The sequence below is a fragment of the Leucopleurus acutus genome, assembly GCF_964270905.1.
Source record: "Leucopleurus acutus genome assembly, chromosome: 17".
NCBI lineage: Eukaryota > Metazoa > Chordata > Mammalia > Artiodactyla > Delphinidae > Leucopleurus > Leucopleurus acutus.
In genome coordinates, this window is record NC_139159.1 from 69,408,808 (window position 1) to 69,434,935 (window position 26,128).

General features: G+C 43.6%; 1 protein-coding gene across 4 annotated transcripts in view; it reads right to left on the bottom strand.

Moving 5' to 3' along the window:
- Positions 1-26,128, bottom strand: part of MTSS1 (MTSS I-BAR domain containing 1) — a 165,044-nt gene that overhangs the window by 120,122 nt on the left and 18,794 nt on the right. For all 4 annotated transcript variants that reach the window (XM_082858902.1, XM_082858903.1, XM_082858901.1 and 1 more), the window contains 2 exons: positions 23,087-23,148; positions 20,391-20,464 (listed from right to left, as the gene is read on the bottom strand). In XM_082858902.1, the coding sequence (XP_082715028.1) occupies positions 20,391-20,464; positions 23,087-23,148 (136 nt within the window). The remainder of the gene's footprint in view (positions 1-20,390; positions 20,465-23,086; positions 23,149-26,128) is intronic.

The window sequence follows — 26,128 nt, forward strand, 5'->3', positions numbered from 1 at the left end:
GGGACACAGGTTCAATCCCTGGTCCGGGAAGATCCCACATGCTGCAGAGCAACTAAACCCATGCGCCACAACTACTGAGCCTGTGCTCCACAGCCCGCGAGCCACAACTACTGAGCCCACATGCCACAACTACTGAATCCCGCGTGCCTAGAGCCCATGCTCCAAAGCAAGAGAAGCCACCGCAATGAGAAGCCCACGAGCCGCAATGAAGAGTAACACCCGCTCGCCACAACTAGAGAAAGCCCACTCACAGCAACAAAGACCCAACGCAGCCAAAACTAAATAAAATAAAATAGATTAATTTAAAAAAAAAGCTACAAGCATATATTGCATATCACCGGGCATATAACCAATATTTTATAATAACTACAAATGGAGCATAACCTTTAAAAATTGTGAATCACTATATTGTACACCTGTAACTTATATAACACTGTACAGCAACTATACTTCAATTTAAAAAATATGGAAAGACAGGAAAAGAATGGATGGGCTTAGAAATATGGCTAACCGTCTGTCTTGTTTTTTAAACACTGACAAGTGGGCGTCCGGCCCTTCCTTGCTCAACCTCTGACCATAACAGGCCATCTTGGATACTCTCCTGATGTTTTCTAAAGTAGTCAATCAACAATACATTGAACTGTCTGGCCCGTTTTCTTTCCATGTGACCTAAGCCAGATGGGTTCATGTTTAATGTTATAGTGCTTCCGTTTAAAGTAAGCCAAAAATGAGAATAATAAAGTTTCTTACGCACAAATGCCTTTGGTTCAAAAGGAAGTGTCCATTTCTCTAGGAGGTGGGTCAAAAAGGATCTTGCTGTGATTTATGTCATAGAGTGTTCTGCGTATGTTTTCCTCTAAGAGTTTTATAGTGTCTGGCCTTACATTAAGGTCTTTAATCCATTTTGAGGTTAAACTGATACAGCCACTATGGAAAACAGTATGGAGTTTCCTTAAAAAACTAAAAATAGAACTACCATATGACCCACCAATCCCACTACTGGGCATATACCCTGAGAAAACCGTAATTCAAAATGAGTCAGGTACCACAATGTTCACTGCAGCTCTATTTACAGTAGCCAGGACACGGAAGCAACTTAAGTGTCCATTGACAGATGAATGGATATAGAAGATGTGGCATATATATACAATGAAATATTACTCAGCCATTAAAAAAAAAAACGAAATTGAGTTATTTGTAATGAGGTGGATGGACCTAGAGTCTGTCATACAGAGTAAAGCAAGTTAGAAAGAGAAAAACAAATACTGTGTGCTAATGCATACATATGGAATCTAAAAAAAAAATGGTTCAGATGAACCTAGGGGCAGGACAGGAATAAAGACACAGACATAGAGAATGGACTTGAGGACACAGGGAGGCGGAAGGGTAAGCTGGGATGAAGTGAGAGAGTGGCATGGACATATATACACTACCAAATGTAAAATAGAGAGCTAGTGGGAAGCAGCCGCATATCACAGGGAGATCAGCTCGGTGCTTTGTGACCACCTAGAGGGATGGGATAGGGAGGGTGGAAGGGTGGGAGACGCAAGAGGGAGGGGATGTGGGGATATACGTATGCATACAGCTGATTCACTTTATTATATAGCAGAAACCAACACAACATTGTAAAGCGATTATACTCCAATAAAGATGTTTAAAAAAAAGGAAGTGTCCAAAATTCAAAAACAGAAAATTAAATTTTAAAACAGAAGGGGGACAGTGAACCAAAACATCCTTTCTCAAGAAACTGAGCAGAAACCAAGTCTTTCAACAACCTGTGGCATATTAACAAATAATAGCACATGCATGAACACATGCACACACAAAATCTCTGAGCCTTGAGCTCTAAACTTAGGAATGTAACAACATAGGTCCATCTCCAGTCTAGAAAACCCCAGCTGGAGGCCAGAGGCAAGACAACCTCTTCCCAGGGTTTTAACACGAAGGACCACATCTGGGTCAACTTCTCTGGCAGCAAATACAGGATACAGGGCAAGTAGGGACATCAGAAACTGACTCACTGAGATGGTCAACCGATGGCTGGGCAGACACACTCAGGACTGAGGCAACGGAACATGGTGGTAAAAAGCCTGAAGGTTGTGAAATCAGACCCTAGCTCACTTCCTGCAGTGGTAGGAATAGAAGCTACCCTGTGACTGTAGTGAAGCCATAATGGTTCAGTGATGGCAAACAGTGAGGGCTGACTGGCTACCAACGCCCCTTCCATCACCTCCCATCCCATCACCTCCATCGCCAAACCAAGAGTGAGCTTCAGCCCCTCAGAGGGTGGGCAATAAGGTGACCTGAGTCTTGGGGTTCTCCAGCACTGATCATCTGAACAAATGGAATTTTGCATCTGTCAACAGCAGAACACTTTAGAGAACGATCCTTTGGTTTGCAGCCATGACTAAAACTTTGAGACCTCAAATGCATTACAAGAGTGGAAACGGCCACATTAAAACCAAAACCTTTCATTATGTTTTGTTTTGTTTTTTCTAGACAAATGAACAGTAAGCTACTCTGCATTCTTTTCAGCTTTTTTTTTAGTATCTGATACCATGGCTATTAAAAACAATCTCTAAAAGTCTTTGTTGAGCATCAGAATGAGACAGCTGGGATATTGGCATGAGGAAATGTTCAATCTTGTCATTTTGCAAAAGGAATTCATATTCATAATTAATGATGCTTTTGTCTAAGCCAGAAAGAAAATCTAGAGGCTCAACGATGCTTAAGTAAATTCTACCCAAGCCAACTGCAATACAATTTTATAAATTATAGAGCAACAGAGAAAAACAAGATTTTGTGACTTGTGAGCAGAAAGAAAAGGATTAACAAGGCAGCCACACTTCAAGGACAAAATCGGAGTAAAAATGTTGATTTCTGAAAGGACGGTTTCATTTTCTGTCTCCTCCATAAGAAAGAGTAATCAAAAACTTTTAACATCCTTAGATGTGATACGACTACATGTATTTGAAAGACTCTTTGTTCCCAAGTGTGCCAGACACACATCACCAGGTACAGAACCAAGACCACCATTATCAGCCCAAAATGTCAACTAAAAATAACCAAGATGGGCAGATAAACTTACAAATTAGCTTTGGTTTAAGAGGCGTTTCTATGGAGATATTGGTAGAGAAGTAGAAAACCCTTAAATAAGTAAATAGCCTTAAAGATAACTTTTCGCATTACAGAGCTATTGAAGAGATTACAAAAACAAATCAGTTGTCTTTGTACAGCTCCCATTACAGAGCTGTTGAAGAGATGACAAAGTTTTATTTAGTAACAACTTTGTTAATGGCTAAGGAAATAATGATGAATACAACACAAAACAGGCCAGGGTAAGGGAGGGAAGAGTAAATGCTTAATGGGCATGGTTTTTTGTTTTCTTGTGGTGAAATATACCTAACATAAGATTTACCATTATAACCATTTTTTAATTAGGATTTTATTTCTTTAAAGCAGTTTAAGGTTCATAGCAAAACTGAGGGGAAAGTACTGAGATTTCTCATATATTCCCTGTCCCATACATGCATAGTTTCCCTAACTAATCAACATCCACCAATAAAGTGGTACATCTGTTACAACTGATGAATTTTACACAAATACATCATTATCACCCGAAGTCCCCAGGTTACATTAGGGTTCACCGTTGGTGTTGTACATTCTATGGATGTGAACAAATGTTTAAGTACACGTATCCATTATATGGTATCACAGAGAGTGTTTTCACTGCCCTAAAAGTCGGCTTTGCACTGTAACCATTTTTAAGGCTACAGTTCAGTGGCATTCAAGTACATTCACACAGCTGTACAACCAACACCACTATCCTAGCCATCCCCAGACCTCTTTCATCATCCTGGGTCCAGGGTTTAATCTGGGGTGATGCAAGTGCTTTGCAAGCAGACAAGGGTGGTGGTTGCACAATACTAAATGCCACTGAATCATTCACTTTAAGTCGGTTAATTTTGTGCTGTGTGAATTTCACATTAAAACAGAACAACAGTGCCTGGCACACCACGGCACTCACTATTTGTTAATAAATGAATGAGTCCTGGCCTTAAGGAAGCTCACGGGTTGGTAAGGGGAACAGGGAGAGAGCAGGAGGTGCCCAGATTCTGGGCTTGGAGCAAAACGGCACAGCTCCTAACCCCTTTGAGGACTGAGAAAAGGGTTCCCAGAGGACAGACTGCCTGAGAGAAACCTTAAGGGATCAGTTGGAGTATGCGGGGGGAGGTAAGGGAGAAGAACATCCCACGCAGGGGAAGGTGACATTCCCTATCCACGAGCATGGGGGAGATAACTAAAACACTCAACGTTCATTTCACAAACTGGTAACTATGACAGGTGATGCATCTATTAATTAACTTGACTGTGGACATCGTTTCGTAACGTACAATATGTATATTAAGTTATCACGCTGTACAACTTTAAAAATCTCACTGTACAACCTAAATATACACATTTTCACTTGCCAGTCATACTTTAGTAAAGCAGGAAAAAAAATGAAACATTATTAAAAGAAAAATCAAAATTCATTCATTTTCCCATTATAATACCCCTAATCTAATAAGCAGTATAATAAAATAATTATATGTAATATATATAAATATTTGTAATAATTAGAAAAAACATAATAAAATGTAAGAGTAATAAACAAAATAGTAATGGGGAACTTGTAAATGTCAAAAAAAGTATTTTGGGAGGAAAAACAGTGACCTCAATGGATCTAGAGTAGGGGCAAAAGCTGGGAGGAGACAGGCAAACAAATCAGAAGTGGAATCAGGAGTGAGTGCCGGGATCTAGAAGTGACCGGGAACCCACTGCATCTGATGTGAGCAGAGGCCCCAGAAGGGACAGGTAATCTTGTGTCAAAGCTGTTTGGGGTTCTCACGGCCTCGACCTCATTGGAGCTCCACGGTCACCCTGACAAGCAGGTACAGCAGACCCAACTGTCCTCTCATATATGACAAAACCAAAGGGTGTCCGCTCAGACTGACCCACCAAGGCCACACGGCCTGCATGGCCTGCAGCCAGCCTCCTGACCCAGGCACAGCCTCTCCGAGAAGGAGGGCAGCTCAGCTAGAATGAAAACTCCAACACTCCGTTCAACTCCTTCACTGTTCTTATTTGAGTTAATCTTTTTTTTTGGGGGGGGGGGAACCCTGCATATTTTCACTGTGGGAAATGGCCTTCAAGTAAAAAAGGAAGCATTCCTTTTTGGTAAGATGTGGACTCTTAATGAAGTTTTACACACAACTCAGCATGGTGGTCATTTCCCAGATGAAACAATGCATGGACCGTCAAATTTCTAAAATCCTAAAATAGTTACAAATAACTTAAAGCCTAGCTTAAATGAACCAAGCTGTCCACAACTGCCTCAAGAAAAGGCAGAGCCGCGGGTCCATTAAACTGTCAAATAAAAACACCTAAGAGGTCTAGCTCAGTGGTTCTCAATCAGGGTCATTTTGTCCCACCAGGGGACATTCAGCAATGGCTACAAATATTTTTGATTTTCACAACCGGGGAACAGAGACCAGAGATGCTGCTAAACAGCCTGTAATGCACAGGAGAGCCCTCACAACAAAGAATTATGCAGCCCGAAATGTCTAGAGTGCTGGACTGAGATTCTAAATTCCCAGGTGATTCCATATATCCAACTGAACTCAGAGGTGGAAAGAAGGTGGATTGACGGGTCCTGAAGAGCGGATACACACACTCCAGGCTCTGCTGCTTCAGAGCTGTGTGGCATTTTAACCAAGGCACTTCAAGTCACCGGCCCGTTTCCCTTGTTTGCAAAACGGGGTTCCTACTACCTTCCTCAATGAGATCAGGCTAGCTGAGAGCCTCAACAGGTAGAGGGCCCTCCGTAGATCCTCAAGGCCAAGGCTGGACTAAGGTCCCAGCCGCCTGCAACAGGCAAAGGCTCCAAGGTACTTCACTGTTTCCGAATAGCACACACTCCTGGCATTTGCTTTATACACACACATTTGGAAAAGCAAACACCAGAGCACAAAGGCATCCGTCTAACATGGTTGGATGCAGTTTTATTATCCTTCAGTCTCATGAAACAGGAGTCTGTTGATGGGCAGTGGGAGCCTGGCGTTGGGTATCACTGCATCTCCCTCACAAACGTGCTGGAAGCCCACCTGTGGCCAGTGACCAACAGGACCACCACCAGTGGGAGGTCAGGGGTGTGTTGACACGGTTCATTTTTTCCTCCGGGTCCAGCACAAGCAACGCATCTTGCGCTTGGCTTTAAATGCTATCATCCGAATGAAGTACCGCTCTCATAATCAGCACTGCCTTTCAATAAGCACAGATGGCACTCACGTGCTTAAATGGCAAATCGAGGGCTAAAATTCGGGGGAGCTCTCCAGGCTCTCAGATCTGGTTCTCTGGGTGGGTTCTGAGAGAGAGGGGTAAGGAAATGGAGGGTGGGGCTTCCCTGGTGGCGCAGTGGTTGACAGTCCGCCTGCCGATGCGGGGGACACGGGTTCGTGCCCCGGTCCGGGAGGATCCCACATGCCGCGGAGCGGCTGGGCCCGTGAGCCATGGCTGCTGAGCCTGCGCGTCCGGAGTCTGTGCTCCGCAACGGGAGAGGCCACAACGGTGAGAGGCCCGCGTACCGCAAAAAAAAAAAAAAAAAAAAAAAAAAAGGAAATGGAGAGTGGCAGGCACGTGCAGAGTGCTGAAGGTCTTTTTTGTCTGCCGTCAAGCCCTTGCGACAAACTGAACGGGCTCAACCAGAGTCAGTGGGAATAAAGCCCGTGTCAGTCTTGCACGCTCGTCATTCCCAAAAAGAAGCCTGCAGGTCAGTAGCACAGGATGAAGGTTCCATTTTCACTATCTCCTCCACAATTCCTTTGTATTTTATCAGGTACCTTTAGCCATCTTCAGAGAACTGTATTGCCCCACTATGGGCAATCACACTAAAACAGTACATTTTAAAGATCTCTTTCTGCCTTGGCTGGAACAGTAGTTTCTTTTTATTTATAATCACTCAGCATTTTCCCCCTCCTAATTTGAAAGGGGGTGGGGGGAAGATGCAGCACTGTAGCTGACTGCAAAATGCACTCACATGCAGCTCTAAAGGAAAGCACCACCCAGCGGCTCCATGTTGGTTTCCATGGTAACCGGGGTCCCTGGGCCCTGGCACTCACAGCAGGAAATGCTGCAGATTTCCACAGCAGTATCTTTTTACTAGACATAAGATGTCCCATGGCAATTTTAAACATTTGGGAATCAAAAAACATACCGTGTGTGTATGTGTGTATATATTGATCTATGCGCACGCACACACGCGCATAGATCAATATATTTACAAAACTAAGACAACGTAGATGAAAGAAGCCAAGTTATTCTTACAGATAAATATGCTTATGTCAGACATAACAGATGATTAAAATATAGCAAAACAGGCTGTCACACACTCACACACACACACACAGAGGGCTAAAAGAAAACAAAAACATCTTCCATAGAAAAAGAAAGGACTGCAATGGAAGTGGAAAACTATTTTGGGAAACCAGACAACCAAGGATTCCGTATAAACAAACAAGCCAACAAAAATCTTGACTAACGATAATCAACTGAGAGCCCAGGACCGAGCTTTTTTCCATAGCTCATGTTCTTTCCTACTTGAATGGTCTCAAGAGCTGAAGTCAACAAGCGGTTGGCCAGGTGGCTTTCAGGGGAAACCACAGGACAGAAAGCCCTGACCTAGAGTGAGAATCCCACTGTCCCCACTGCAAGCTGAGCGGCCTCAGGCAAGTGACTTCAGCTCGCTGAGTGTGCTCTGTAAAAATGAAAAGGTTGCACTACATACTAGATGGTCTACAAGAGAGACTCTACCTTCTAAAAATGAAAGACCAGAGCATTATGTTAAACAAGACAAAACAAGGCATCAAACCTCCAGGTAATTCTCATGTCAGGCCACAGATATGTTTCCAAAAGCAGTGTATAAGAATCAAATTTCTTTATATTATATCAGGAGAATTCACTGCCAGACTCTGGGTGAGGCAAGACCTTTGGGATATTCTTTTTCTCTCACTTTCTCTCTTCTCTGAGTGATTTCCCAATACCACATGTTTCTTCCAGCAGAGCACAAGTGAACAGCTAAGGTAAAATTTTTAGTTCAAAGTAGTTTTCACATTTCGTGCATGTTTTCAGGCTGGGGCTTTATGTGAGCAGAGGGGAGGCAGCTATGCAATCAGGCAGAATAGACTCAGCCTAGAAAAATACTGGTTTGACAACTTCTAGTGTCTTCAAGTTCACGTTTACACTCCAAATGGTTATTTTTATCTGAGGCAGGCAGAACAAACCAAGTTCACAACTCTATGGCAAATGATCTTCCATAAGCAAGCATTGTTTAAAAAAAAAAATTGCCTCGTCTGTATGAATTCAAATAATTGCACTTTTTCATTAATGCGAATTTATATTTTACCAAACGTGACTCTGGTATGTCTGTGTGTGTGGCAGCGGGATGGGGCGGAGGGGTTTAGTTATTTTAAGCCAAAACGAAAAGCAAAGGGAAAGAGCTAGGGTGGGGAGGAGGGCGGGAGGGAGATGATGGTGGGAGAGTCCCCCCCCTGCTTGTGCAGACAGCCCCGCAGGCAGCTGGAAGGATGGAGCTGCTGAGTAGACCACTTCATTATGTAAACTGCCTAATGACACAAATAACCATGCTGCACGCAGACCGACCCAGTCACCCATAAAAACACACATCCCCTCCACGCTTGGACCTTCCTCCCCACTGCCACTGCTACCACCGCCACCGCTACCACCGCCACCATGTAATTCACCAGCGTTTATTAAGGCTGCCGAGGTTAAACAGAACAGCATGCATCATATTTTCCCTGGCATTGCTTGAATTAAGTCAAACCAGAGAAACACTACTGACTTCAGTGGGAGCAAATGCTCCTCTTGGTCAGTGGGAGGACAAGCCTTAACTGGACACAAGGGCTTGGGTGTGGGATTTTTACATCCCTAACTCTCCCTGGTAGAGGATATTAGGATTCTAGTGACATCCTGCTCTGGACACCCAGAAGATACGTATGTAAAAGTGGGACCCAGGTTAGTGCCCTTCAGGCTAACGCACAATAACTGTTCAAGGGCATTTCGGGAAGGTGCAATGAAAAGCCAAATACCATCTAGGCAGGCCACAAGGAACCACAAGGAACCACAAGGAAACAGCCCAGCTCTGGCAACTGTTGCTACCCAATCAAAGATCAATAATAAGCCACCTGTAGAGCGGGAAACGCTGCTCCTGTCAGGGATCACTTTTAGTATCAAGATGGGATTGGAAATGAGGGATTTTCATTTCAGCACCAGTGATGCTTGACTCATGATTCCAAATCTCCTGGAATATACAAATTTGCCCATCAAATTAATTGAGTATACAAAGTCCCCATCTCCTAACTCCTCTAACACAACAAAGGAGGGGGAAAAAACAGAAAATAACCTTTTCTTTTAGAAATTTATTCAATGAAAATACTCAATAAATATATGGATTCCTTTGTTATTCCTCGTCCTTACCTATAGTGTGCTGTGTTAAAAAAAAGAAAAAAAAAGTTTAAAATCCACATGTCTCCCTACTGCGCTAGACTCAACACCAAGTCTGAGTTTCATGTAAAGCAAACCAAAAACTAATGGCATTTTTAAACAATGGAAAATGGTAGGACAAACCTCACATTCACAGGGCCATTTTTAAAAAGTTGTTTTATCCTAAGCAGAGTATGTAGGATTAAATGTATTGTGCTGATGAGTTAAAATGACTCCAGGTCTATCAGAGTAGAAAAACATCAAAATAATGAAACCCAGAGCAGAATGCACATTTATGAGCTCATTTCAAAAGGCATTATATCTTTTTATGTCATCCCTTACTAGGTCAATGATAGCTCCAAAATCTCAGAAGAGATGGAAACTTTATATCTTGAAGTTATATTTAATAGGCATACAGTTTTTAGCTAGGTTACATATTATTAGAAATAGCAATCATTTACAAAATTTTTTTGTACTTCATATAAGATTGAAACTCATAGGTATTCAATAGAAACAGATTACATACACATATATGTACACAGATTCGGAGCGGCCTGAGGGGCTGAAGGAAGTGGCTAAGGCTACACTAAAGCTATTCCAGGTTTTGGTCCCACCATAGCCCTCAGCAAAGTTGCAAGCATATCAAAGATGAGCTCCACATAGAAACCAGCTGTCCTGGAACAGAGAATTTGTCTCTCTGTCATTCTAAGCAAGAATCTGCTACTAAGACCAGTCCAATGCTTCAGTTCTTTCAGCTAATATATATATGTATGTATAGGTATATGCTTACATATACATACACACACACGTGTATATATATGTTATACACAAAGGTTGTTATATATGTTGTTACAGATACTGGCTGTATAGATATGTGTGTGTATAGACAGACAGACACACACACATATCCTCATTAAAAGGATTACAGTCACAAAGCCCAATTAATAAAGGGCAGTTTGACACAACCCAGCGTTAAAGTTGTTCTTTGCATTCATCACGATTCAGAATATTTACAAATGGTGAATACATAACCGTGAGAAGGCAACCCAGTCTTGGATGCCTCTGAATCCACTTATTGTTCAACACTAGGTGACTTTCTGACTACAGAATCTGGTGATACGGATTCATTTTGCCAAGATATTTCAAGTAAAGGAGATACACCAACAGCAATCACCCTCCTCAGGTTCATGAAAATTCCTTAAATGCACCTTGAAGGGGGCAACAAGCAAAAGGCTGACCTTTCTTAAAAGTTAGGCTTCATCACAAAACAGTTTTCTCAAGCTTGTCCGTTTTTTCTGCTCCCATAAAGAGCCTTTTTTGGACACATTTTTCCTAATCACCCCTCTCCTCATAAAACGTTAATTCCACAGACCTATGTATGTCTGCGTATTACTGTATGCATATCTGTACCTGACACATAAAAAGGGTAAGAACCCCTTCTCTCCTCAAGAACCAATTTCCACCCCCTTTGGAATGATATCTTATCCACTGAGAATGCATGAAACGGACATGCTATAAAAAGAAGGTGGAAGCATTTATTGCTGGGAATTATTATTGTTTACATGTACCTCTCCACCTAACACTCCACCACCACATGCCCGTCTAAACCTTTCTACCACCCACCGACCCAGTGCCTCAGAAACAACACCTCTTTGCATTCTTTACTAGGTATACAGGAAGCTCTCAGTAAAGCTTTCTGATATAAAACAGAATAAATCAGATGACTCATAAAATATGTACATTTCCTGTTAGCCTTTCTTTGTAGGAATTGTTATACTCCTTATATCCATGCTGTGTCATGTGGTAGCCACTAGGTATATGTGGCTATTTAAATTAAAATTAATTAAAATTTTAAAATTATAAATTCAGTTCTTCAGTTACACTAGCCACCTTTTAAGTGCTTGATAATCTCAAGCTACCATACTGGACAGCAAAAACACATAACGTTTCCATCATCACAGAAAATTCTATCACAGAGAACAGCCTTGGCCCAGCCTAAAAGCTCCACGAGGCCAGGACCGCATCGGGGTCACTCACCATGGCACACGCAGGATGTGTTAAGCCCTGGCAAAAAAGCAGTGCAATTAAAAGGAAACAAGAAATATGGGAGAAAAGTTAGCTTTGTCTTGGCTCATCCAATTTCCTACTTTAAATCAACTACAAATGTTCTTATTTTTCATAGCTTTGCTCTTACTTACTCCCCACACCCACCTACAATACAGCAATGAGAATTTTCAAGATGTAACTACTGGGCTTCCCTGGTGGCACAGTGGTTAAGAATCTGCCTGCCAATGCAGGGGACACGGGTTCGAGCACTGGTCCGGGGAGCAACTAAGCCCGTGCGCCACAACTACTGAGCCTGCGCTCTAGAGCCCGCAAGCCACAACTCCTGAGCCCTCACACATAGAGCCCGTGCTCCGTGAGAAGAGAAGCCACCGCAATGAGAAGCCCATGCACCGCAACGAAGAGCAGCCCCCGCTCGCGGCAACTAGAGAAAGCCCGCGCGCGGTAACAAAGACCCAACACAGCCGAAAAATAAATAAAAATTAAAAATAAATAAATTTTTTAAAAAAAGATGTAACTACCAGCAGGGCAAAATTGGCTTCGGGCTTCCTCAGAATAATTCATATGAATCAAAATCAAGAGGTCAAATTCAAAACCCCAAAAATGAAAGGCAATAGAGAGTTCCTAGGTCATTGTCAATACAGCCTGCCTAGATTCATGTTTTAAAACATTAGAGAAACCAGCTGCTGGTCTATCCACTATGCAAGCAACATATGAAGTACTTTCACTTTATCAATTTTTATTTAACAAATCAGCAACTGTTTCCTGGGCATCTATAATGTGCTACGGCTCCAGAAAATCAGAGCTTGGCACTATGGCAACCATATACAGACTCTAAGTAAAATTAACACCAGCAGGTTTCCATAAAACTTTGAGGCTCCAGATGCATCCTGCTAGATTCCTTTTGCTCGCCATTATCTATAAAGCCTCAGTTGGAGTAAGATCATCAGAAAAATTAATACACTCTCCTTGAATCTTTCAAAACAATAAGCTTGGCTCTTAAAGGAAAATTACAACTGAGCTGTTTCTCAAATACTCATAAGGTCTCTCCTCCTTTAAGAATCCTAAGGACAATAACCAAAAAATAACTAAGGAGGGGCTTCCCTGGTGGCGCAGTGGTTGGAAGTCCACCTGCCGATGCAGGGGACACGGGTTCGTGCCCCGGTCCGGGAAGATCCCACATGCCACGGAGCGGCTGGGCCCGTGAGCCATGGCCGCTGAGCCTGCGCGTCCAGAGCCTGTGCTCCGCAACGGGAGAGGCCACCACAGTGAGAGGCCCGCGTACCGCAAAAAATAAAAGTAAAAAAATAACTAAGGAACCTGAACTGGCACATCCAAGTACAAAACCAGTTTAGTGATCTATTGCCACATCTATAGATTAGCGGGTTGCAGTTTTATGCCTCTTTATTTTTAATTAAGTGAATGAAAGCGTCCATGTTTCTTTAAGGTCATCTTCAAAGAATATGCAGTTCCAGGCCTGCATAAAAGTTTTTTTATGACCTTATTTTATTTTATTTATTTTTTTCAGTTTGTGGCTGAGTAGCTTCCTAGGTAGAAATCATGACTTAATTACATGAAAGAAAGTTCAGGTCTCAAACACCGAAGTCAATCCAGAAGTTAAGGGCCAGTGAAGTTTCAATTAAACAACCTGGTTAAAGTAAAACTTGGGGGCAAACAAAACCAGTCTGGCTGCCTCTTGAAAACAGCTTCCTGTCGCCTCCTCCCCTAAAAGCGAAGATTCCCCCTTTTCCCCCACCCCAGCCAAGAGCAGGTAGCTGCCTTTAACCTACCTGTCCCCTTCCTGTGACCTCCATCATGGATTTGCTGGGCCCTCTTTGGCTACAATGAAATACAAACTCACTCAGTCCTGAGACTCAACCTCAGAGAAGGGTCCCAAGATTCAAATTCTGAACTCCTAAGTGGAATCTGGCCAAAGACCCCATCTCACCAGCCTCCTGCCCCCAGAGATGACAGCCTTCTTCACCTGGACCCTCCAAGGGCTGCTTACAAACACTGTCTGCCCCCTGCTAAATGCCAGATACTTACCAGCATTTGGGAACCTGGGTTCCTCAGAGAGAAGCAGGATGCAGGCCCTGCCCTGGAGGCAGTTGAGTCTAGTGGGGAAGATGGTGACCACACAGGGAGGTCAACACTCTAGCGGGAGAAGGTGCTACAGAGGCCTCAGGCCTGAGACCCAATTTACCCTGGGGACAGAGGAGTGGGAGTGGTGGGGGACAAAAGGTTCACAGGTGATGTGACTGTCAAACTGGCTCTAGGAAGACAAGCCGAAGATCCTCAAACATCTAAAGGGGGCAGAGAGGGGGTGGGCTGGGAAGGGCACTCCAGGTCTGGAATGCACATGTGCAAGAAGAAAGGGATCAAAGGTTTTAAGGGATTCAGGGAGCAGAGAGCATTTTTTTGTGGGTGGAACTGCCGGCCGTGGGTAGAGATGTCATTGGACAGGTGGGTGACGGCAAGATGGCGAGAGGCCTTATTCTCCTGGGAAGCCTTAAAAAATCTGAGATTCCTAAGCGCCATCCCACTCCCCCCTCACCCCCCAGTTAATCAGTAACCACAGGTATAAGGCAGGGCTCTGAAATCTGTACCTTAAAACAAGCCTCCTGAGCGACAGGATCCACGCAGCGAGATGAGGAGAGCGTGGCGTTTAACGAACTCTATACTAAAAACACAACGTATTTTTAAGAACCACGACTGTGCCATTCAGTGTTAAGCTGTGGAGACTGTCTTCATCAAGACAGTCTCCACAGTCAGTGAAGACTGTCTTCACCTCGGCAATCCAGGCTCACTGATTAAAGTCCACCTCTGACCGCCTGGACCTCGCTGGCTGTTGTGAAAGTTCCAGCTTCCACCTGCCCTCCTCACGCACACATTGCGGGTCTCTTCTAACCGTATTTCTCGCCTAACCTTCTCTCTCCTTTATCCTCTGCTTAACCTCTACTTCCTTCCACTCCCTTTGTCCCCAGAGTGAAAACTGGAAACTCTAAAGATAATATAGAAAGAGAAATTTTAGACTGTCCAACTTCATTCGTATTTTAAGATTTAATAGGGCCAAAAGGAGATTTTAAATCGTAGAATATTAGAGCTGAAAAAGGTTACCTGCGATCATCTAGGACCCACTAGGTCCTGGGAAAACCCCTTTTACCAGTGGGGAAATCAAAGCCCAGAGAAGTGAAACAAAATTATTCAGGGTCACATAGCTGGCCAAGCAGAAGACAAACCCAGGCATCCCGGCTCCCAATCTATTCATTACTCCAAAGTGCTACATAGATTGTTTTTTTTTTTAATGCATTCAGGATCAAGGAACTTTAAAAGCAAACTTAAGTTTATACTAAATCCAGGAGCACCTTACATGAGGAATCATAATTTAATGGTTAAAATCTAGACTCTGGGCCAGGCTTCAGTCTCCCCACTTCCAAGCCATGTGACCTTGGTCGGTTTAGCTCTCTTCGTCCAGATTTCATCATCTAGAATGGAGGTCATAAGCACTGACCTCACAGTGCTGTTTCGAGAATAAAAAGACTCAATCCATGTAAAGCACGAAGGACACAGCCCAGCCCGTGTTACGTATTCAATAAAGGTGATTAGAGATGATCTAGCCGTCTGGGGATCCATTTCCTTCCTTCTTAGAATCTTAAACTCCTCACTCTGGGTTTGGTGTATTATCATCTCAACATCCCGGAGATGGTTTTTCAAAGCTATAAAGTAATTACAGAGGCACACTGAGGCAGCCAAAAATGAAAGTCACACAGCATTATGCTCTCAAAGGCCCTAGCTGACACAAGCAAATGATGCAAGGGCCACGAAGGGCCACTGCTAACTAAGACGTGCCCCTGCCTTCCAGTGAAAGGGGGGCACCAGGCTGCATGCTTACAGGTGTAGGAGTGCTACTCCCCAACACCAGCCACCGAGGGTTGAGAAGCCTCCCCCCACCTTTGTTCTTTTCCTTTTCTTTTTTTAAGCAACCCAGACAAATGCACACCAGTCAGTTCAACAACTCCTATGACAGCCTGTGTGCTGGTCCATCACGGACACGAAGAAAATGGAGACCCTGCCTCACAAAAGTCAGGCATCCTTTGTACAACAAATGCCTAGACACTAATTCTTTGCGGCCAATAACACAGAAACAGGGGTACTTTCACATTCAACACAAGTTGTACATTCATTCCAGAGTGCAAACATCAAAAAAATATGGAACTGTATGTATTATGGTGTTGATTAACTCTTAAATTTCATTATGGTTTAATTATTCACCTAAACATGTACATTATAATAGCGACTTACACTCTTTCGTTAAAAAAAATGAATAGAGGGCTTCCCTGGTGGCGCAGTGGTTGAGAGTCCGCCTGCCGATGCAGGGGACACGGGTTCGTGCCCCGGTCCGGGAAGATCCCAGGTGCCGCGGAGTGGCTGGGCCCGTGAGCCATGGCTGCTGAGCCTGCGCGTCCGGAGCCTGTACCCCGCAACGGGAGAGGCCACAACAGTGAGAGGCCCGCGTACCACAAAAAAAAAAAAAAGAATACAACAGAGTTCTAATGTACTTCCACGTTCTACTTAATAGCTATATGACTAGATTGATTTTGCTCTTATAATGCCTAGCTTTAGAAGATTTTCCTAAATAAATTATATTCATAGCTACTGCAAAATATTTGCTAAAAAGGACAAAGACCTTTCAGAGCCATTCCCTTTGGGAAACAAGATGGAATGCTAATATTTTGGAAACCAGAGACCTGCTAGCTTGAGATTCTGGATACCAGCCCAAAAGAGACTCATTTAAGAATAACTGCTATTGCCTTCTCATCTTTCCAGCAAGAAAGACTCAAAAAATATGATATCTAAAGGCTCTAAGCAAGAGACTGGACTTTCCATAGAGGGTAGATATCAAACTTCAAACTGCATCAGAGTTACACCCTGTAATGACCACAAGCCCAAATATATTTGCTGCTGACCAAAACAGATGGAAGCTTTTTTTTTTTTTTTTAACAGATTCTTCATTTTCTTGGAGGTGCATACACCATTAAAAGAGATTACCCATAGATCTCCAAAAGGATGTATACATGGACATTAACTGCAGTGTAGCTTGTAACAGTACGTAAGTGGAGATAATCTAAATATTCCTCAAAATAAAAATGATTTGGGCTTCCCTGGTGGCGCAGTGGTTGAGAGTCCGCCTGCCGATGCAGGGGACGCGGGTTCGTCCCCTGGTCCGGGAAGATCCCACGTGCCGCGGAGCGGCTGGGCCCGTGAGCCACGGCCGCTGAGCCTGTGCGTCGGAGCCTGTGCTCCACAACGGGAGAGGCCACAGCAGTGAGAGGCCCGCGTACAGAAAAAAAAAAAAAAAAAAAAAAAAAAAAAATGATTAAATCGTGCTACATCCAGACAGTGAAATTCCATTTGGCTGGTAGAACCAATGAGGTAGATCTCTAGGTACCGACATAGAAAGATAATTATAATATACTGGGGAGTAAAAGCACGGGAACAATGTTTCTTACAGGCTACCTTTTGAAAAAGATCTTACAAATATATTTTATTCCATATATCAACCTACCTATTGTTCTACGAGTAATTTTTCTCCCGTATGTGTTTAAGTATGCAAAAAAGTCCATAAAAGACACCAAGCCCAATCTCTGCAAATGGTACTGAGAGGGTAGATTTTACTTTATATACTTCGTTACATGACTTGTTTTTAAACTAAAGAGCATGTTCTATATTTTTCAATTGTTAAGTAAAAATTAACTTAATACAACTAATTTGATGCTTACTGAACATAAGATGTGCATTCAAGTTTCTCTCTTATCATCTCCATAAAATATATCTTTTTTGTATCAACCATACATTTTTTAGGTCATGTGAGTTCTCACACTCCCATATTCAATAAAGTTATTTCCTCCCAGTGCATATGGATTCTAGACATCGAGATGTAAAGTATTCTGGTATTGCTAAAAGTGACCTAAAATCAAATGGTTTAAAAATATATCAAAGCAGGGGGCTTCCTTAGTGGCGCAGTAGTTAAGAATCCACCTGCCAATGCAGGGGACACGGGTTCGAGCCCTGGTCCGGGAAGATCCCACATGCCGCAGAGCTACTAAGCCCGTGCGCCACAACTACTGAGCCTGCACTCTAGGGCCCATGAGCCACAACTACTGAGCCCACGCACCACAACTACTGAAGCCCGTGCGCCTAGAGCCCTGCTCCGCGACAAGAGAAGCCACTGCAATGAGAAGCCCGCGCACCACAGCGAAGAGTAGCCCCCGCTTGCCGCAACTAGAGAAAGCTCAAGCACAGCAACGAAGACCCAACACAGCCAAAAATAAAATAAATAAAATAAATTAATTAAATATATATATATATATATAAATATATAAAATCTCAAAGCAGGGATCTTGTTCCCTGTGACATTATTTGTCTTTTGTCAACGACATCACCTCCAAACTCCTTCTCTACCTCCACCAGCACCACAGAGAGGCTACTCTGGTTTCTTTTCCCACAAATAATTGTTTTTCCTCCCTTCAACCATGAGAACTTGCAGGCCCTTCAATTTCCCACCGAGAACCACTCTCAGAAGCGGCGTTTGCAAAAACCCAGGTTCGCACTGCAGGAAATTATGGACAATCAGGGGATACATCTCTATTCCATCCTTTAGGGTCCATCCAGTAATTAAACCTTAAAATATAAACTTACGAACCACAGAGCCTCAAAAATGCAACACCAGATACGTTAAGTTCTTTAAAATAATGGAGTAACTCTTTTAAGAAAGACACACTCCGATGGCTATTCTAGAAAGACATCCATATGACTGATGAGTCCAATTCCAGATCCTGCTGCGGTCGAAGAAAATATGATAAAACCGACCCAATAACACTAACAGCAGTGAACACTGGCATGACCATTGTATTCCTCTTTATACTTGTATATTCTAAAGGTTCCATAACACACACATATGTGTGACGTAACAAAATTTTTAAGGGGTTTAGAAAAAGGTACTGGGTAAGACCCATGTCAAGCTGACAAACCAGGTGAAGAAACCACTGCTCTGATGTCTCCACCACACTCTCATAGGGAACCTTCTGAAACACCGCCGGCATCTTGGAAATGAGGAGAAATACTACTTCCTGGGAGAATTTCCTCGACTCCCTGAGCTGAGTTAATTGCTCGCTTCTCCGCGCTCCCCCAGCACTCTGTTCTACCACTATTACCATACCAAACATATTATTTCCACACTGAAATTCTTTATTTGCGCATAGCGTCCCCCCGCCCCCCTGCCACTACAAGCTCCTCCAGGACGTGTCGAGTAATATATTGATTTTTGTGGCCCCATGACACTGCCTGAAATATCAGCAGTTTTCAAGCATCTTAAATGAGAAGAATCCTCACTGCAAATTCATTTGAATGTTTAATTAAGCACCTATGGTAAATGGGTACATACTGAAACCCAGTGGAGGTACATACCCATCATGGGCTTCAGATAAGCTTAACTCTTGTGTGACTGGGAACAATCCCCCCAACACTGGCCTCCAACACCCACATTTTCCCATGTCACCAAGACAATGACAAGAACAGGCATATAGCCGTCAGTGCACAAGCAGACGCAGAAAGAAGGCCAAAAAAAGAGGCAGGAGAGATTCTCTGAGAATGAAAACGAAAGCACCCCCTTTGAATGGGGGGGTCTCTAGGTTATGGGTAATGTCACATTTCTAATGATGGTGCTGGATACAGACAGATTTACTTTCTTCCCTACACCTTTCACATGTTATGAATATTCTTTTCTACGATTCACAGTCACTGAAAAACCATTACATTTTCAAAAGATTTCCCTTTGTTCATTGATTTAATCAACATACTTTAAACACTTACTGTGTTCCAGGCACTATGTTTTGGGAGGGTTCAGACACGCACACGTCACCGTCTAGTCTATACCTGTAGGGGTTTGCAGTCAAATGTGGGAGACACACAAACAGAGACAACACAATAGGACGCTACTTATAATAGGTTTCCTCGTTTTATGGGAACCTAGAAAAAATGGTCTAACCCATCATTCTCACTGCTTCTCATTCCACAAGGGATTGAGGAAAATCTTAAGATGACACATGAGAGGGAAAAACAAATTGCAAGCAAACACACAGCTCAGGACTCTACAACCAGCACATCATTAAAAGTGATCACAAAAACATATCAAGCCAGGACTTCCCCGGTGGCGCAGTGGTTAAGAATCCACCCGCCAATGCAGGGGACATCGGTTTGACCCCTAGTCCGGGAAGATCCCACATGCCATGGAGCAACTAAGCCCGGGCGCCACAACTACTGAGCCTGTGCTCCAGAGCCCTCGAGCCACAACTACTGAGCCCACGCACCTAGAGCCCGTGCTCCGCAACAAGAGAAGCCACCGCAATGAGAAGCCCACGCACCACAAAGAAGAGTAGCCCCTGCTCGCCGCAACTAGAGAAAGCCCGCGTGCAGCAATGCAGACCCAAGGCAGCCAATTAATTAACTGATTGATTAATTAATTTAAAAACACAACAAGCCATCTCAGGCATAAATAGTGGTTCCTTTCATTTATTTTTCACTCTTCTCGTGCACTTTATTATCTAGAGAACGATTTGCAGCTTCTACGATGTGGAATCCCACAGAATTAAAAAATCTATATATTTTTAAATATGAGTCAGCTAAGCTCTGATAACTTAAGCTCTATATTCTTGTAAAGCGCCCAAGGGTAAGAGCCCACACGCTGAGCGCCGTCAATGCTGGGAGCCATCCCTCCACCTGCTTACCACGTGTGTTGGTGGCCATGTCAGCCACTTTCTGAAAGGCATCCAAGAAGGCAGCTGCTGCTACTACTGTTGTCCTAAGATGCAAACAGAAAACAAAAGCATGAGGAATGTCTCACACTAGCAGATGCAAGACAGCAAAAAGGCTGCAACTGCTGCTGAGGACTGAAAGTAACCCTCCAGGAGAGAGAACCCGACTGGACATGGACAACCATTGGCTTTGTGGACCCACGTTATTCTTAAGAAAACTTTCTCCTTCTCATATTAGCACTCTCCCCCGATAACGTCCAGGTCGTGCAGCGCTAGTCAATAAATGCTAGCAATTCTTCCCACCCCATTCCACCCAACAGTATAAATTATCACCAGGTTAAAATTTCACCAATGAGGAAAAAGGTATTTCTGCCTAAAAGAACAATTTATTAAAAAATATAAATGGTATACGTGAAAGTGATTTTAGAGTAGGAAAACAATATAGCTATATGGATTGGCAGAAGGAATCTTGGAGAGTGATCGTCTAGGTTAAACAATTCATTTTAGAGTTGGGAAAACTGAGACCACAGCTACATAGTGATTTTCAAGATCACTAGCTCATACCAGGGCTGAGACCAGTAGCCCAGCATGACTTACAGTGCCGTGTTCATCCTACTACAAGATCCAGGCTATGTGACTTTTCCCCCTAAATCATAATTATAGGGAAACTGAGATACTATTTTTTTCAACGTTAGAATGCTACCTAAACAGCATCTTCTGAATTCCTAAAAGCTGAGAATGAGGAGGAGTTACTATACTCATTCGCTGTCCTAGAAGTTATTCTGAATTCTTCACATCCCCTTGAGCACTGGAAGATGCCTTGAGCACTCTGTGGTCTCCTGGTTCCTAGAGTCGTGGTCCAAGATGTCACTGAATGAAAAGTAAGCACTGCTGCATCTCAGGGCCGTGATTACCCAGGACAAGCAAGCAAGCCCCAGGCTCACTCACAAGAACTCTGTAACAGAATTTACAGCCTGATGCTAATTTCCAAGTATTTCACACATGAATCCAGCCCCCACTGAGCATTCCTAACAATGCAAAATTGCTGAAGGATGAAGATGAGAATAAGGACTAAAAAGGAATGAGTTCAAATCAGAGGGAAAAAAAAGAAAGAAATGACCTTTGAACATAAGCAAGAGTAGCTATGAAGCAAAAGGTTCCCGGAAGGTGATGGAGTGGTCCCCAGGAAAACCTGGGCAATAGTCCCTCAGAGCCAAACTTCAAAACGAGGCCTGGGGGTTTCCCTGGTGGCGCAGTGGTTGAGAGTCCGCCTGCCGATGCAGGGGACACGGGTTCGTGCCCCAGTCCGGGAAGATCCCACATGCCATGGAGCGGCTGGGCCCGTGAGCCATGGCCGCTGGGCCTGCGCATCCGGAGCCTATGCTCCGCAACGGGAGAGGCCACAACAGTGAGAGGCCCGCGTACCGCAAAAAAAAAAAAAAAAAAAAGAGGCCTGATATTTTCCAGTAGAGCAAGAGAACATTCTGCTCAAAAAAAAAAAAACCACAATGAGACATACACACTAAACCAAAACCAAAACAAAACAAAACAAACACACCACTTCAAAGTATATTTCTTAAAGAGTTGGCACCATGGAAAAGTTAGCTTTATCAAACACTCTGAGAGTTACAAATGGCTCGTTCTGATTTATAATTAATATCTGATACAAGTGCTGGGTTTATTCTTATTCAAGTCAAGGCCGATCTTCCAAATTTAATGAGCCACAGCTGGAGAGGTGCCTTGAGTATTACACAGTCACCAGGGCTCCTGTGAAAACAAGACTGTGGTCAAGTGTGACGAATTAAGAGCTTTTAAACACCGACTTCCGATGAGCCATATTTCACTGACTGCTTTTTTCACAGGACATCTTAGCTCTCTCTAATGGGGCCAAGCAAACACGCATCCATCAGCAGGAGAAAGGAGTGCTTCAGCTTACACGCTCCAAGACTATTTGCCTCTTCTACGGTCTTATCCTCATGCACTCCCTAACACAGAAAATTAAACCCTGTGCTTGAGGCTCCTACGGTGCTCTCAGCCAGGTACTAGTAGTTTGACAAAATAAGGAAACGGTCCCTGCCCTCAGGAGGCCTACGTACTGTTAAAAAATATATATACACACACACATATATATGGTACTTTGTACCAGTGGGGATAAGATTGCTTTAAGTCTCACTCTGTATGTTTAAGACAGCTAATCAGTTAATTATTTTAAACTTTAGCATCCTCATTGTGGAGGATGTGGAGCCAGACTGCCTCAGATCAATTCCCTGCTCTGTCATTTATCAATACTAGCTGTGTGACTTTGGATAAGTTATTCAGCTTATCTGTGCCTCAGTTATCTCATCAGCAAAATGGGGTAACAAGACTATTAATCTCTTGGGGTTGTGAGATTTAACTGTTACCATGTACCTGGCCCATTCTGACCTTACATATAATACTTCATCTGACTCTCAAAATTCCAGTGGAAGGAGGCAGAGCGGATATGAGTTTAATTTTACATACGGGAATCAGAGGTCAGGACACATGGCTAGTAAGTGGCAACGCCACTGCATGCTTCTCTATCTGCAACACTTCCAAAACTAACGCTAATTTGCCTCTTGGGTCCATCCTATTCCATCCTTTGTCTAAGGATGCTGCCGTTTTCCTAGGGATGACATGCTTCTACTTACCGAAGCTGGGACTGTAGCTTTCCGGCTTTGTTTATGAAATCTTCCCAAACTGGATAGCTCCCCTATAACAAAACAAAGCCATACGTCAGTAAGTCATGCTGTGATAGACATCTGATGAAGACATTGACAGCACACTCAATTCCAATTATACAGAAAACAGTATATGCTCTCTTCCTTTGCAGTCTATGACATGTTGCCCAGATGACTGTACATACAAGTGTATTGGCCCAGAAATGGGTAATGAATGTGCTCCGTCCCTGTGATCCTGTAAACACTACAGATACCAAGTGGAACAAGTTTGGCAGATCTAAGCCATATATCGATGCATCACTTTTTGAGTCAACAGATGGGTGGGTCCAAATTCAAGATATGTAGACCATTTAAGGCTCTACCCTGAACCACCTGATCATGGCTCTGGCTCTTCTCACCCTTATCCCAGAAGGCAGGGAGGGGGGAACCAGAGTGACTGAGGCTCCTCTCCAGGAGAGGAGACTACTGGGAAGCATTATTAGACTAGCAGAATCTCGAGGTTGGGAAGTTACCTGAATACAGCTGCTTCAGCTGATGGCTTGAGCCCAGCACCTACATACAGCATGATTACAGGTGGTTCCCCAGCACATTGCAGCTGACAGGAAACTCATCACCCTCCACGGCAGCCTACCTACATCAGCCACCCTGTCCTTTAGGTCCATGCAGCCCTAGTTCTAACCTTCTAGGGATCCACAGAGTTAAGATCAATCCTGCTTCCACACACACATCTTTTCAAAGAACGGAGGATAGCAGCACATTCATCCACAGCTTTCCTTCTTTCAGCTCCCAGACGGAATTCTGTGTCTACACGGGCCCCTGCCTCACATCCCCATAGCATCTTGGGGACACTCCATCACATGTCTCTACTTTTCTTCTAAGTATGGTGCTCAGACACGAACTCAAAACTGCAGGTGCAATTCTGATGGGGGCAAACTAGGGCGGGGGGCGGTTACAGCTGCAGGCTAGAATGTGAATGTTACGAACCTTGACAAGGTAAAAATAACGTATGACACCTCTTGATTTTGTCATTAGGAGAGGGGATGGGAAAACTGTAATGAAGTTAATCATCTCATCTTTTATTACAGAAGCCCCATCAAAATAGTCTAAAACTGAAACTGACCTAAAACAATGATTTCACCTTCCTAATGGTTTTAATAATCTTTTTCTCTTATGCTTAGGAGCAGTTTCTCTACCTTGCCACTACTGACATTTTGAGCCAGATAATTCTTCCTTTCTTTCTTTTGCTGGGGCGGGGGGGTGGGGGAGGGGTTCCTGTACGTTGCAGGGTGCTTAGCAGGATCCCTGACCTCTATTCACCAGATGTCAGGAACATTCACAGATGCCACTGGATGTGACAAAATGTCTCCAGACACTGCCAGATGGCTCCTACAGGGCAAAGTCACCCCCAGTTAAGAACCACTGCCTTAGAAGAATGTCTGAGAAACTGATTTCTTCTAGTGAAGAAACAGTTATCTGAAGTTCTGCAATTTCTTCAGTATTACTTCACTTCAGTTTCAATTCTTCCGTTCAGTGAAAGTAAAATTAAATATATTTTTATTTTGAAAATATCTTGCATAGAACATGTTAATAAAAGTGCCCATGTATACATTTCTCGAGCTATCAAGTCTGTCTGAAAATGTGCACAGAGACATCTGGAAAACCGTCTACCAAATATTATAATGGAATATTTCTGGGAGCTAAGATTTGGACCAATGTGTTGTTTTCTTGTTTGTACTTTCCCCCATGGCCATAGTTTTGTTTTGTTTTTTTAAATAAGGGTCATGTATCATTTTTATAAAAACAATGAAGTCATTACATTAAAAAACTTTAAGATCAAATTAGCATTTCTGGCAACAACAGCACCGTGAATTTACAATACACCCAAACCCTAAAGTCTGTTTCGTGCATGCTGCTAGATCACAACCATCAGTTCTGCATTTGGGACCTGCTTGGCCCAACTGCAGGCGCTGGATTTATTCCTGCAAGCGGCAGCGTGCTCCCAACAGGACACTGAGCCGCACCAGGCCAGGGATGCTGTCTGGCTGGCTACTGGCAGAAGTCCTTTGGCAGCTACATCTGAGCTACTGACACCAACATCCATGCACAGGTCCTGTCATCATCTGCTAAACCACTTAGCCTCCATCCCATCTTTGTGGCCCAGGGGTTCTCTTCAACCCAAAAGCATAACTTTATTTGTGTTGAATGAAACCTTGTGAGGGCTCAGGCTACCTTTCCACTGTGGGGAATCCCAAGTATAGCACCTAATTAATATACTTACCATTTTCTTATCAAGTCCTGGTATGAACATGCCTTCTACATCTACATCCAAGTAATTAAGGGTAAAGGCTGAGATCAGAGTCCTCTGGCTGGTCACTAGAGATCTCTGTCCAGATGGAAATCAGTTAAGCATCCTTAAGAGCACAAGAGTGCAACTAACCAATCACAGCCTCAGCCAGGCATCCCTTCTCTTTCTGGTCCACAAGACAGTATGAGAAGCTTTAGGAAAGGCCTGAGGATGTTCAGAGACACGGACCATCAACTTCTAGCCAAAGGAACCATCATCGCTCATCTGCACATAGGACACGAGAGCCAGGTCCTCCTCTCCCCAGCTGCAGCCACTCCCATCCACGGAACCCCTGGAGAAGGTCACTGAGATGATCCATAATATTTCTTAAGAAAAAGGTGAGGGGCTTCCCTGGTGGTTCAGTGGTTAAGAATCCGCCTGCCAATGCAGGAGACAGGGGTTCGAGCCGTGGTCCAGGAAGATCCCACACGCCACGGAGCAACTAAGCCCGTGCACTGCAACTCCTGAGCCTGCGCTCTAGAGCCCGCGAGCCACAACTGCTGAAGCCTGCGTGCCCAGAGCCCGTGCTCCACAACGAGAAGCCACCACAACGAGAAGCCTGCACACCGCAACGAAGAGTAGCCCCCCGCTCACCGCAACTAGAGAAAGCCTGCATGCAGCAACGAAGACCCACTGCGGCCAAAAATAAATTAATTAATTAAATTAAA